The sequence below is a fragment of the Eumetopias jubatus genome, unplaced genomic scaffold, assembly GCF_037043125.1.
Source record: "Eumetopias jubatus isolate StellerSeaLion01/CBP00866 unplaced genomic scaffold, mEumJub1_p1.0 scaffold_5, whole genome shotgun sequence".
NCBI lineage: Eukaryota > Metazoa > Chordata > Mammalia > Carnivora > Otariidae > Eumetopias > Eumetopias jubatus.
The window spans coordinates 31,539,456-31,554,278 of record NW_028274811.1 but is presented as its reverse complement, the minus strand read 5'-3'; the positions used below and the strand labels follow the sequence as shown (position 1 = coordinate 31,554,278).

The 14,823-nt window shown below is 44.9% G+C and overlaps 2 protein-coding genes across 2 annotated transcripts in view; one reads left to right on the top strand and one right to left on the bottom strand.

Moving 5' to 3' along the window:
- The window catches only part of CDC23 (cell division cycle 23), a 19,119-nt gene extending 14,201 nt beyond the window's left edge, over positions 1-4,918 (top strand). The window contains exons 10-16 of the mRNA XM_028103652.2: positions 644-797; positions 918-1,037; positions 1,587-1,662; positions 1,968-2,029; positions 2,382-2,460; positions 2,538-2,657; positions 2,860-4,918. Coding sequence (XP_027959453.1) covers positions 644-797; positions 918-1,037; positions 1,587-1,662; positions 1,968-2,029; positions 2,382-2,460; positions 2,538-2,657; positions 2,860-3,030 — 782 coding nt within the window. The 3' untranslated portion in view covers positions 3,031-4,918. The remainder of the gene's footprint in view (positions 1-643; positions 798-917; positions 1,038-1,586; positions 1,663-1,967; positions 2,030-2,381; positions 2,461-2,537; positions 2,658-2,859) is intronic.
- KIF20A (kinesin family member 20A) lies at positions 4,358-14,823 on the bottom strand. The gene is made up of 19 exons (XM_028103651.2): positions 14,746-14,823; positions 14,100-14,285; positions 12,892-12,981; positions 12,666-12,785; positions 11,860-11,998; positions 11,307-11,494; positions 11,095-11,221; positions 10,718-10,912; positions 10,498-10,609; positions 10,330-10,398; positions 9,965-10,108; positions 9,652-9,817; positions 9,376-9,540; positions 9,108-9,247; positions 7,992-8,094; positions 7,311-7,509; positions 6,984-7,075; positions 6,388-6,525; positions 4,358-4,884 (listed from the first exon to the last, which is right to left on the bottom strand). Exons 2-19 carry the CDS (start codon positions 14,262-14,264, stop codon positions 4,567-4,569), a joined length of 2,670 nt encoding a protein of 889 aa, XP_027959452.1. The 5' UTR covers positions 14,265-14,285; positions 14,746-14,823; the 3' UTR covers positions 4,358-4,566.

Here is a 14,823-nt window from a genome sequence, read left to right as displayed (position 1 = left end):
AAGATTTTGTCAGAGAGAGAGAGAGCACACAAGTGGTGCGGGGGAGCAGCAGGCAGAGGGAGAAGCAGGCTCCCCACTGAGCAAGGAGCCTGATGCGGGACTTGATCCCAGGACCCCAGGATCATGACCTGAGCCAAAGGCAGACATTTACCCGACTGAGCCACCCAGGCATCCCTTCTTACCCTTTGTTAAGAAAATGTGGATAAAAGAAAAAAAAGAAAATGTGGTTAATTAAGGAGGGCACGTGATGTGATGAGCACTGGGTGTTATACACAACTAAAGAATCAATGAACATTACATCAAAACTAATGATGTATTATATGTTGGCTAATTGAATTTAAATTTTAAAAATGGAGAAACAAAAGAAAATGTGGGTAAATGCTAAATCCAGATGAAATAAACTGAAGAAAAACTTTAAGTGTTAGGGAACACCTTTTTTTTTTGAATCAGAATGTGTGATAGATGCACTATATTTCCCAAGGGAATGATGATGTTCCCTTTATGTACAATTTGGCTTTTCTGCAAACACTTTGGGGGAATGGGTTATAGTTTCATGCCTGCTCTGTGGAATGCTATTTTAGTGGGCTTCCATTTTTACCTGTCTAGTTATTCATATATATATATTTTTTTATTTTTCAATCAGGCAATTATTATAGTTTACGTTCTCAGCATGAGAAAGCAGCCTTATATTTCCAGAGAGCCCTGAAATTGAATCCTCGGTATCTTGGGGCCTGGACACTGATGGGACATGAGTACATGGAAATGAAGAACACATCTGCTGCTATTCAGGCTTATAGGTGAGTTTCTAGTTGAGGGGTGAGGTGGAGGGGATTACTGTGATGTTAGGAGCCTCTCTTGAGCCTACAAATCGCTAACCTTGATTCTGCCCTCTTACCAGTCTCTCTTCCATTTCTTAGACATGCCATCGAGGTCAATAAACGGGACTACAGAGCCTGGTATGGGCTTGGACAGACCTATGAAATCCTTAAGATGCCGTTTTATTGCCTTTATTATTATAGACGGGCCCATCAGCTTCGGTAAGTCTGACCGGTTAATGATGTGTTATGAGACAAGCTCATACTTTTCTTTACCTTTTTTTATTTTTAAAGATTTTATTTATTTATTTGACAGAGAGAGATACAGCTAGAGAGGGAACACAAGCAGGGGGAGAGGGAGAGGGAGAAGCAGGCTTCCCGCGGAGCAGGGAGCCCGATGTGGGGCTTGATCCCAGGACCCTGGGACCATGACCTGAGCTGAAGGCAGATGCTTAACGACTGAGCCACCCAGGCGCCCCTTTTCTTTACCTTTTGATAGCTACTGAAGAATCACAGTGATTGAATGGTTTTGATTCTTAGAGACCTGGGTTTAAACGTGCCATATACTTTTTGGTCATTTTTATGTAGTGTATTCTATTGGGTTAATAGTATAATTGTGAACAGAAAATAATATAATTATATGAAGTATTGGATTAAAGATCAATCACTGTATAGATTTGAAATAGTGGTTGGTGATGGTGTTTCCTCAAGGGAGGACTTTAGTTTTTTTTTAAAGTCTTTGCTCAGTTGCCTGTTCCTCTTTTTTCTCAGGCCCAATGATTCTCGTATGCTGGTTGCTTTAGGAGAATGTTATGAGAAACTGAATCAATTAGTGGAAGCCAAAAAGGTACCTGCATTTGGGTCCTGGAGAATTTGAGTGGAAATCAGCAGTTTGGATGAAGGGTTGGGCTCTCTGTGCTCTAATTGTCCTTCATTCTGATTTATCTACGCACAGAAGTCCTAAGTATTTATAGGTTCATAGGCTAAAAAGCAAAGCGGGGCTGACATCATCAGTGGGAATATTAGTCTAGTAAAAATGCTTTGCATTCTCCAAGTCTACACTTCTGGGCGGCTTGTAGGACTTTAGCCTTTATGTGGTAGGTCATGGCACATGGGACGATGGTCAAAGTGACCAGTTTATTTTTTTGACAGTGTTACTGGAGAGCTTACGCTGTGGGAGATGTGGAGAAAATGGCTCTGGTGAAACTGGCAAAGTGAGTGAAAGGAGTAAAATGCTGTTATTTGTGTTGGCTTCTCTGGTACTGTGCGTCTTGTGCTTTTATTTATTTATTTATTATTTATTTAAAAGATTTATTTATTTATTTGAGAGAGCGAGAATGAGAGAGAGAGAGAGCACATGAGAGGGGGGAGAGTCGGAGGGAGAGGGAGACTCCCAGCTGAGTGGGGAGCCCGATGCGGGACTCGATCCCGGGACTCCAGGACCACGACCTGAGCCGAAGGCAGTCGCTTAACCGACTGAGCCACCCAGGCACCCCGTGCTTTTATTTTTTATCATTAGCTTGCTTTGAGATCTGATTTGTACTTACAGACCAATTTATTTTGTAGGCTTCATGAACAATTGACTGAGTCAGAACAAGCTGCCCAGTGTTACATCAAATATATCCAAGATATCTATTCCTGTGGGGTATGTGTCATGAGCATGAGAATTGGGTTGCTGATCTCATCCTGACCACCTCAGTCACTCCTGCTTTCCTTGTCTAGGAAATAGTGGAGCACCTAGAAGAGAGCACTGCTTTCCGCTATTTGGCCCAGTACTATTTTAAGTGCAAGCTGTGGGATGAAGCTTCAACTTGTGCCCAAAAGTGTTGTGCATTCAATGATGTGAGTAGCAGTTCTTTATTAAAGGGTTTGGATTTTAGGCTCAAACTTATGATCTTTACTGTGATCCAAGGGTGGAAGCTGGGTGGGAAGCTAAGTGGAAAGGCTACCTGGAGCCGTGAAACTTGCATATCAGCATTTTAGAACTTTTTTTTTGAGAATAGCCTTGAACATATTTTGAAACAGTTGCCTGACTTTGTTTCAGACCCGGGAAGAAGGGAAGGCCTTGCTCCGGCAAATCCTACAACTTCGGAACCAAGGCGAGACTCCCTCTACTGAGATGCCTGCTCCCTTTTTCCTCCCTGCCTCACTGTCTGCTAACAATACTCCCACACGCAGAGTTTCTCCACTCAACCTGTCTTCAGTCACACCCTAGTTGGCTACTTTCAAGCCAGCACACTACTAGACCCATGTTAAGCCTTACCTCTGTGTAAGGAACGGCCACGTCTGTTCTTCCAAGGACCTCGGTTTTTTGTTTGTACAGATGGAACAGCTCCTTGGGGACAGTTTATAGAATCATCTTTGGTGTAGACTGATGGAAGAATCCTGGCAGCAACAGAAATTGTCTTTTGCCAGTTAGAAGCATTTCTATTCCCTTCTGTTCAGAGAGTGGCTATGGATCTTGGCCTTCTTCCCAGACCTTTTCCCTGCCTCTAAAAATCCCTTTAACAGCACTTTAGCACAGGCAAGGCTTACAGGAACAAAGTTTTAATGCTGCTGGGAGTGAGATTTCTTAGAGAAGCATGGAAGGGAGAAAAGTGTGCCATTCTGCCCTCTGCAGGCAGTAGGGGCACTGTGTACCCTAGGAAGGTCAGGGCACTGGATAGACAAGACCTCATCATTCTTGGATTTACTGAGCATGACTGTGCTGTCAGAGGTAAGATTTGAAAAGAGTGAAGCTGTTCTTGCTTTGTGGGGATGGTCTTCTAAAACATCATTGTAAGGACTCTTCCTAGAAGCTTTCAAATAGAAAGGAACTTACTAGAGTTGAATCAAAGGGACAAAAAGAATCTTACTTTGCAGTGAACTGTTGATGGCAAAGGAGCCTATGGAGTTAGCTATACCCTTACTAACGCAAAGCAAGGAGGCAGGAGTAACATAATTCCATGGACACTCAGGAGTGTTATTTTGTGACTATGGACAAGAATAAACTCACCTCAAGTTGGTCTGTTGTAATAAATATTTTTGACGTAGTTATTTTTCTCTCCTCTCTATTATCTCCAACAAATGGTTCTTTTCAGCCTTCACTTGTTTAGACAAAGTAAAGAAAATCATTCTTGTTGTGTTCTTGGAGGGTTTCAGGGCTGTGCATGTGTGTTCAGTAAGAGGTAATATGCTAAGACTATAATGCTGCTGTAATAAATTTGAACTGTAGATGCCATGGATTATTCTGAGCTCAGGGCCCAGCCTTCCTTTACTGTTTCCAGAACAGGTTTGTTACCCAGTCACCTCTTAAGGAATGACACTTCATTTTATATTAAGGAAGGTTTAGAGTATCTAATGTCCCTTGAATTCATTTCTTACAAAGCTTTTCTTAGCTTAGCTGTACACTAGTTACCCATCTCCATTGGCATTCCTGTGCAAGGTTCCAAGGAGCCCAAATGATGTTTAATTTTCAATTTTTTCCGTTTTTTATGTCCTTTTTTGATGAATTTGCTAAATTTGGAATTCAAACAAAAAATGAAAAAAACACAAATGTGAACAATATGTTTATTTAATATAACTTTTTGTGTGCATAGAGAAACCATATAAGTAAAAAAGCATGAGATTACATAGGTGATTATATTACAAAAGGGAGGAAAATAACTAGTGTCTGTGTATTGCATTCTGGATACAGTTCCAGGTATTGGTAAAGCTTTTTAAAAGAGACCTATTTCTCAGGGCAACGACTGCTCTCTCCTTCCCCACAGCCTTAGTATTTTTTGCCAAAAGGCCCAGATTTGAGTAAAGGGGAGCGCCGTGAGCGCAGGATCCGGGCATAAGGGCTGCAGTCTGTTGAGCTTTGGCAGGTGGGTGTTCTGGGAAGTAAATTTCGAAGAAACGGTTTCTTCCCTGGGGGCTGTTGGTTTGGTTGCTGGTTTTCCTGGTTGGCACCAAGGCGCTTTTTGGTAGAAGCCTGGCCTTGGAGTTTTAGTACAGTATGATACTGCTCTGCGATGCATGCTGCCTTCTTCCGAAGGTCCAGTTTTACTAGCATCATGTTATTCTGCAGCTCAGCCAGGGTCTGATCCTAAGGAGGATGGATAAAGTTAAAGAAAGCCTTATGGTCTTGTGTATTTTTTTTTTTTTAAGATTTTATTTATTTGACAGCAAGAGACACAGCGAGAGAGGAAACACAAGCAGGGGGAGTGGGAGAGGGAGAAGCAGGCTTCCTGCCGAGCAGGGAGCCCGAAGTGGGGCTCGATCCCAGGACCCTGGGATCATGACCTGAGCTGAAGGCAGACGCTTAACGACTGAGCCACCCAGGCGCCCCTTGGTCTGGTGTATTAGAGAAACTAAAGGGCAAGGTAATACGTGCCATCCACTACCTAGTTACTAACAACTGTTTTTACGAAGATTAATTCTTTAAAGTCAGAGCTTATCATTGAATAGGGGGTATTTTCTTTAAGACCCAAACAAATAGCACTGAACAGAAGGACGTTTTCTAATACATGACATGAGCTTGCCTAAGTTTACTTAACCTCCAAGAATCCTAATGCCTATGTATTAAGAGCTGTGTTTAGGGGCACCTGGCTGGCTCAGTCAGTAGAGCATGCGACTCTTGGTCTCAGGTCATGAGTTTGAGCTCCATGCTGGGTGCAGAGATTACCAAAAATAAATAAACTTAAAAAAAAAAAAAGCTGCATTTAGTCTAAGTTTTTTTTTCACTCTGTAATCAGGGTGCCTTTTACTGATGACAATTGTCATAGCTTAATTGTTAGTGTTTTGTCTTAGTGGTATAAAATAACAGTTTCTTAAAATCTATGCATCTTGACTTTGTTTTTTAAATATAGTTATTTATTTATAAAGATTTTACTTATTTGACAGAGAGAGACAGGGATCACAAGCACAGTGAGCTAGAGAGGGAGAAGCAGGCTCCCCGCTGAGCAGGGAGCCCGATGCAGGGCTCAATCCCAGGACCCTGGGATCATGGTCTGAGCCAAAGGCAGAGGCCTAACTGACTGAGTCACCCAGGCGCCCCTATTTATTTATTTATTTTTAAGATTTTTTAAATTGATTTTTGTGAGAGAGAGCGCACGAGGTCGGGGGAGGGGCCGAGGGAGAAGCAGACTCCCTGCTGAGTACGGAGCCTGCTGCAGGGCTTCATCCCAGGACCCCGGGATCATGACCTGAGCTGAAGGCAGACACTTAACCAACTGAGCCACCCAGGTGCCCGAGTTTTATTTTTTTAAGTAGGCTCCACACCCAATGTGGGGCTTAAACTCATGACCCCGAGATAAGAGTCACATACTTTACTGACTGGGCCAGCCAGGTGCCCCTTAAAATCTACTCATTTTGGATGAAATATGAGAATATCTACTTCCATAGGGTTGTTAAAACAGAAAATGCCTATAAATTACTTAGCATAGTACCTTGTACTTAAATAATTTTATTTTGCAAAGAAGAAAAACTCTCCTCCCTTAAGACTAGCCCAAAAATCTCTGCCTTTCTCTTCTGCTTCTCATTTATTTTTCTTCACATATACTCTGGAGTGGGCTGATGGGAGAGAAGGATATATATAGGGTACCCTAACCTGTTTGATTAAGATGTCATCACAAGTGGTCAAGGCTTGGCGTAGTTTTCCTGCCCCAGTGCTGTGGCAACAGGCTCTTTCTGCTGACTGAAGAGACTCACCAAGTTTCTGAAGCTCTGTCCGCAGCAGCCTTATATTCTGAAAAGAATAAGAGTAGGAACCACATTGTGGTCAAGATCAACCAGGATAATGAGCTGAAGGAATTGGATAGCCATTTAAAGAGAAGTAAAATTAGAAAGGCTAGTCAGCTAAATGAAGTAGCCACTCTGCAGGACTGGGCACAAAAAAAAACAAAACCTGGTCCTCACATAAACCACAGGTACAGGGCTGGAAGGTGCCTTAGGTAAGAGCCTTGGTAACAGAGAAAGGTATAAATTACCTTTTGGGGGGCGCCTGGGTGGCTCAATTGGTTAAGCGACTGCCTTCAGCTCAGGTCATGATTCTGGAGTCCCCGGATCAAGTCCCGCATCAGGCTCCGTGCTCTGCCAGGGAGTCTGCTTCTCCCTCTGACCCTCCCCCCTCTCATGTGCTCTCTCTCTCTCATTCTCTCTCTCTCAAATAAATAAATAAAATCTTTAAAAAGAAAAATAAATTACCTTTTGGCCCTCCTCTAATTTCTTATCCACATCAGTGGTAAAGGGCTTGGCTGAGGGTGGTGGTTCTAACATTTTCTGATACTTCTGTAGTTCTGAGGGAAGGAAACAAGAAAATTGTATGCTTTCTAGCCTTGGACTTACCTCTTAACTGAATGAACAGTAGCTTGCAGCAAATATAAAAGGTGAGGCCATGTGCATCCTAGAGTGAAAGGTCGGGAGATGTAGCTCAGAGTTGAGGAAATGATCTTGGAGTTGGGAGTCTAAAGCCCCAAGTTTGAACAGTTCTCTGAAACACTCCTATGCTTTGTGCCCTCGCTCCTTCCTTACCTTCAGTGGTGGAGTTGAGCTCTGCTCTGCACTGTTCTAGTTTAGCTTTAATCTCATGGAGCTGCTGATTGGAGGCAGAAGCTGCCAGCCTTTGTGACCGCCGAAGGGACAGTTCAGACCCTGATTGTTGAGGGGCTATCGGCTGCTGTCTGGCTTCCTGCAAAAGAGCTTCTAGCTCTTCAATTTTCTCATCCCGTTCCTAAGAGGGAAGCAGCACAGTTCCATCCAGAGTTAGACAAATCTTGCAAGAATGGATGACTGAACAGTGAACAAAACCTTCCCTGACAATTATGCCTCAAAAGCCTGTTAGCAGTGTGCCTGGGTAGCTTAGTCAGTTAAGCGTCTGACTTCGGCTCAGGTCACGATCTCCGGGTCCTGGCTATTTACTCAGCGGTGAGTCTGCGTCTCCCTCTCCCTCTGCCCCTCCCCCCTGCTCATGTTTGTGCACTCTGTCTCTCAAACAAAATCTTAAAAAAAAAAAAAAAGCCTGTTAACCCTTAAGCCATTTCCAGGTCAACCAACCCTTAATTCATAGACCGACATCTAGATAGTACTTTTTAAAAGACTAGAAAAAACTGAGTTACATATTCCTGCCCTACCAGAGTTTATAAAATCTATTTACATCAGACAAGCTAGTGATGGGAATCAGTGGCTAGTTGGGGCTGCTTCAGGGCAACTCACCTGAAGCTCTTCTTGGTAAAAACTTGTAAGTGATTCTTTGAGGATCTTTAGTTTCTCTTCATACATTTCCTCTAATAGTTCCTTTTGTGTGTCCAAATGTTCACTGTCAAAGGGGAAAAATGGATAAAGAATGTATATACACACACACATGCGCACACACAACAGAATATTACTCAGCCATAGAGAATGAAATCTTACCCTTTGCAATGACATGGACAGACTGAGAAAGTATTATGTTAAGTGAAATAAATCACACAGAGAAAGACAAAATACCATATGATATTTCACTTTTATGTGGAATCTAAAAACAAACAAAAAACCAGACTTCTTTTTTAAACAGACTCTTAAATACAGAGAACTAGTGGTTGCCAGAGGGCAGGGGGGTGGGAGGAATGGGTGAAATAGATAAGTCACAAAGAGGAGAAAAATACAGCATTAGGAATATAATAACACTGTAATAATGTATGGTTGAAAAATGATGACTACACTTACTACGGTGAACACTGAATAATGTATAGAATTGTCAAATCCCTAGGTTGTACATGTGAAACTAATATTGTGTGTCGATTATACTTCAATAATAAATTTTTTTTTAAGATTTTATGTATTTATTTGACACAGAGAGACACAGCGAGAGAGGGAACACAAGCAGAGGGCGTGGGAGAGGGAGAAGCAGGCTTCCCATGGAACAGGGAGCCCAATGCGGGGCTCGATCCCAGGACCCTGGGATCATGACCTGAGCCGAAGGCAGAAGCTTAACGACTGAGCCACCCAGGGGCCCCAATAATAAATTTTTTTAAGAGCAAGAGTGAGTCAGGAGGGAGGGTCAGAGAGAAAATCTAAAGCAGGGTGAATGCACAGTACAGAGCCCAATGCGGGGGCTCCATCTCCTGACCCTAGATCGTGACCTGAGCCAAGATCCAGAGATGCTTAACCAAGTGAGTCACCCATGCACCCCAATAATAAATTTTTTTCAAAAAAAGAAAAGGTAAGGGGGTGAAGATTCTGAGGAGTAAGTCTGGAGGACAGAGCTTGAGGCACAACTCTATCCTAGTCCCTATTCCGCACCCTCTGTCTGGTCTAGCTGACAGACCAAGAGCGGTTACTAGCTGATACCTGCACCACTGTTCCCGTTGTTGCATCTGTTCCACCATCTCATTGCAAATTTCATCACGGAGCTGCATCTCCAGCTGCAACTTTTCCTGCCGTTCTTTACAAAGCAGTGCTTTCATGGCTTCCACCACCTGCAGGAGCTCCTGGAGGGACACACAGTTCACAAGTGATCAGATGTCCATGCCCCACAAAGGTGAAGGCCCACCTGGAAGGCAGCATGGGAAATATGTAGCCATCAAGCTGCTACACCAGAGCTTTCTTGCATTCTCACCTCTTTGCCATACATGGAGATGTCAACTTCATTTTCAATGTCATCATCAAGGCCTGGTTCTGTCTTAGCTCCCATCTCTAAGCTGGGAGATGCCCGCAGACTGTGTTCCTTGATGAATGAATGTAGCAATGGGAATCCCAGTTGCACAGGTGGAGCATGCACAAGCTAGGTGGGGAGGGGGTGGGAAATCAAGTGAATTCAGAACTAGTCCCTAGTAGATTCCTTAAATAAAGGTACCAGCCCAAAGTGAGCACAACCATTACACCTACAGCTTACCTGGCTGGCAATGGCTGAGAACTTGGCCACATGAAGGGTTTCGTCATAGGTAGATGAACAGGGATTCACATTGACAATCATGCAGGAGCGGCCTCTACCTGTGAAGAAGCCTTGGAATACTCGAGTCAACTTGCTGTCACGGAAGGGAACCAGGTTCTGTTTTGACCTAGCAGGAGATCAGAGAACAGAGCTATGAGCAGAATTCCAGCCCTTACAGTATCCCAGCACCATCCCCAGTGATGACTGGGAAGTCTCTTAGCAAACTGCAGTGCTCCAGACCATCCTAGCCCATGGAGTATAGCCAGAAGCTCACCGATTCTGCTGGTTTTGGCGCAGGGCAGCAATACAACGGCCCAAGGTGTGCAGGGAAGTATTAATGTTTCCTGCTTCCTTCAGCCGCTCACCACTTTTCTGATCTTTACAGCGCTCTGAGCCAGCCAGATCACAGAGTGACAACCTTGAATGGTGGACAGGATCTGACATAAGGACCCCCACATAGTATGTGCTTTCCAGCCCTTCATATAGTTCTGGGGAGGGGAGGACCCACCAAGGATTGCTGTACCCAAGAAAGCAGAGCAAGACTCTAATAGAAGTAATTCCTCTGAGGACCTCCCTTAACCCCTGCCTCCAGTACCATTTATGACCAAGAAGCCCACATTTCTAAATGGAAAAACTCACTCGCTGATCTTGGGGATGATATCCCCTTCCCCCTGAAGGTGCAGGATCCGTATCGAGAAGATGCTATGACTGGAAATCAATAAAAGTCACTGTGTATCTTCCATGACTAGGTGGAGGACTATTGTTTCCTAGAACACAGTGAAAAGTTGACTCCCACCGCCCACTCACCTGCGACTAGAATTCTGGTTCAAATGGGTGCTGGCAAAGCTCTGGTTTTTACGACCCACTTTGAGCAGTTTCCAGGCCTCCTCAGCATCCTGAACATGAACCCAGTTGAGATCTGAGGCAAAGAGGAGAAAGGCATATAGAAGATGGGAGCACCTAACTTGTCCAGGTTTCTCCCAAGTCCCGTTTCAGGGAAGTTGGCAGCCTCCCTACCTTCCCATACCTTTCACATAGGGATTGCCATTTTGATCTTCACAGAGCCGCAGAGTCTGCCTCTTGCGCTGCTGGCTAGGTGGTTCTAACAGGTCATAAAGCAGTTCATTGTAGATCTCAAAGAAGGAGATCCAGACGGAGAAGCGAATGTCTGCAGGGACACTCACAGGGGCAGTGTCTGGCTGTGCCCATCGGTGACTCGTTTCTGGGGAAGAAGCCCATGTACAGGGCATCAACTCTAGAGTAGTCCATCTCCCCTTTGGCCTGTGGGGGCCTTAGAAGGAGCAGCTTAGGTTGAAACCTCTGATTTATAGCCCTGGAAGCTGTTGGGAGCAAGGGAGTGGGTTTCTACTGTTACCTGGTACAGAGCCTAGTCATGGTACATACCATCCAGCTGGCTACTGCTGGTCATGTGACTGGAGGAGAGCCCAGCGATGCCACTATCAAAGCTGGTGCTGGTACCCATCCGACCTTCAATGTAGACACTCCTCTTCAAGGAGGTGGACAGTTCCTCCTGGAGAGGCCCAGAGAGAAAATAAGCATAAAACTTTCCACAGATTTGTCCTCTTACCCCACCTCTGTGATCACCAGCACTTCACCTCTTGGAGGCCTCCATTTAGCAGGGCCAGTTTCTTCATTTCCTCCTGTCGGATCTGCTTGCTGTCTAGCCAGATTACCTCATTGAAGAGTACGGGCTTCAGATCAGGTGTTGGTTGAAGCTGGCCTTGGAGGCTATTGAAGATCAGAGCCAAGGACCGGGGTAGAATCCCTCCATCCTTGATGGTACCTGTAAGCATGGAAAGATGGACAGCTGAGTGCTCCTTCCAAATTCAAAGCATCAAAAGGCTTTTCCAAAGAAAACATCAGGACAGGGGCACCTGGGTGGCTCAGTCGGTTAAGCTTCCGCCTTCGGCTCAGGTCATGATCCCAGGGTCCTAGGACTGAGCCCCACATCGGGCTCCCTGCTCAGCGGGGAGCCAGCTTCTCCCTCTCCCCGTCCCCCCTGCTCGTGTTCTCACTCTCTCTCCCTAATCTTTCTCTCTCATTCTCTCTCAAATGAATAAACAAAAAATCTTAAAAACAAACAAACAAAAACCAAAAAGCATCATTACAGGCCAATCAGCAATTCTGTGAGGCCCACTACTTACTCACCTTGAATTGTGTGGGTTTTCCCTGAGTTGGTGACTCCATATGTATAAATGAGCCAGTTCTGCCCTTTGAGTACATCCTTTACCATCTCCTTCACGGTCAGGTTGAAGAAGGATGCCTGTCCCACTTCTGGCCCAAAGATCTAGAGACAGACCCAATTTCTCAGAGGCCCATCCCTCATCTCCCATTGCCTCCTGTACAGAGCCAGCAGATGCGTCCCTTCCTGGGTGACTGGCTCTGGAGACGACTCAAGCAACCTCTTCCCACAGTGCTTCCAGCTGCTCTCCAAACACTGAAGACGAAACCACCCTCTGCCAGTGCATCTTTCATCCAAATCAACAGATATTTCCAGGTACCATCAAGGATGGAGAGATCCTACCCCAGCCCTTGGCTCCAATCTTCAAATAGCTTCCAAGGCCATTGTGTGTGTAGCATCACACTACTCTTGGGCTACGTCTGATGCTACACACACAATGGCACACAGTAATCACAAGGGTGGGCTTTAGAGATGGATAGTTCTAGATGCAAGGCCTAACTCTACCACTGACTAACTACATGGATTCAGCAACATAATCTTCACTGAGTCATAGTATCCTTATCAGGAAAATAGGGACAAGAATAATAATAATAGAGATGTTGGGAATTAATGCACATAAAGTACTTGATGCACTGACTCACACATGAGTCCCCAAAATTATAGACATGCATATATAAGGAACTCACAGTCAAGTAAAAGCCTTCCCCTCTAAAGAGAGAATAAAGTTGCCCCTAATATGTTGGTCCTTGTTCATAAACCAGTACCTCCATACCTGGGAAAAGGTGAATCTATGGGCAGCTTGGCCAATTCCCCTCTCATTGCTCTTCTGGGCAAAGGAGTCCTTGGGTGCCTGTAGAACAAGGGTCTCCACATTCTCGATACGGACACAATCCTGAGAAGGGGTAAAAAAAAAAAAAAAATCACAGAAGGAAACAATCCTAGGAACCTTTCCTGTATTGTATCATTCCATCTTAAATCCTCCCTCCTCAGACACTCACCTGATCTTCCTGTCGTTCCAACTCTGAAGGTAACAAAGGCCTAACTCTCAGGTATACTTTCACCTTCTCTGTACTATCCTCAGATGGAACCTGTGGCAGAATTCCAGGCCGGAATCAGCAGTTACTTCCAAGCAGATGGGCAAACACAGCATATTTCCAGAGAATCATGCTAACAGTACCCCCATTTCACCTCAAATATCTGTACAGCTAGCTACTCTAGTTCCATAATCATTCCAACCCACATGGGTTTTTTCACTGCTTTATCACCTGCACTGTCTTCAGTATCCTGGAAACGTTGGCCTGCCACACTGACTTTCTGAATTAGAACTGGTTAACTGGTATGCAAATCAGCATGTGGTATTACAGCAAAACATAGTAGTTAAGCACCTTGGAGGCAGACAAACCTAAATTAGTGTTCCAATTCCATCATTTAGAAGTATGACATCTTGAACAAGTTCTTTAGATTCTCTGCCTCTGTTTCCATATCTGTAGAATTGGGTTAATAATAGAACCCACTTCATTCATGCAACAGATATTTAGAGATCTGCCTACTATGGCCTGGGAACTCTAAGGCTCTGGTGGTCCAGAGGCAGGGACATTATCAAGGCTCCTGCTCTCATGAAATTTTCTCTATAAAACAGGAGACTTCCTAGTAGAATTGTTCTCAACCAGCGCCATTTCCCAGCCAAGGGACATTTAGCTAGGTCAGGGGAAGCTTCTTGGTTGTCACAGTGGGAAGGAGCTAGTGACATCTAGTGGGTAGAGGCCAGGTATGTTGCTAAACATCTTAAGGTACAAGACAGCCCCCTAAAACGAATTATCTGGCCCCAAATGTTAATAATGCTGCAGCTGAGAAACCCCAGCTTATCATAAAGCCTCCAAAAGCTACAGTTGATACTAAAAACATACCTAATGGCAGTATGATCTTGTGCAAATTACTTAACACATCTACACCTCGTGGTGAGAGAACTCTTAGCCTTCCCTCTTAGGACGGAGAGTATGCACGTGAGAGTGTTTCCTTAATGGAATGCAAATAATAGTTCTTAAGGACACACAAATTTACATTTTTCACCTGTCGTGCTCTTAATTTTTAATTGATCCCTCAGACCCTTGGGATTGCTGCTTTGACCTCATACGAATTCTGTATGGACAACTGGTAGGCTGAGGACATCACTTTCTGCTGCCAAGCCACTGTCCAACTCCTTTACCTGCTGCTTATCCTCCAGGGAGGTGGAGATGACAGAGCAGTCTGCTATCAGGTCCTTGCGTACGACAGACCCTAAATCTGCAGCTGTGGACTCAAACATGGGGGAGACTACAACCTCCTCATCTGACAGCAAGCCGGCTGGCGGAGAAAGGATCCCTTGCGACATGACAGCAGGGGCAGCTTAGGTCTACAAAGAGACAAGGGTGGGTAGGGAGGAGAACTTAAGGGACAGAAGAGCCTGCAAATTCTAGGTAAGAAACAATTTCCTTGCCCCAGGACACCTTCCTCTCGCTGCTTGAATTCCTACTCCCTTATCCCTTCAAATGCCAGTAGAGCGGTACGGGATAAGAGGAGTTAATCACGTAATCCTGTCTTAGGCATTTCCGACCGCCAAAAGGAATGAACAGATACCTCGCTCCAAAAGCAGAAGGCCACACTCTAATTAGGGTGCCTCGCCCACCGGTGTCGAGGAGGTGGTATATTTGCCTTAGGCTCCTTCTCCAACCTCACTCCAGGCCCAAAGGGAGGACAGAGGTATTAATAAAAAAGAAAAAAAAGGCATTGCCGCAGCTTCGCTTTCTAAAAGCCTATCCCGCGAGGGCAAGAACTGGTACGGCAGCTGGGCTCCGGCACAGCCGCAAACTCACCGAAGACGCGACACTCGCTCCTCCTCTGGTACCGGCTCACACACCCTGCTGCCGAACCTGGACTTTCGCCGTCTGAGA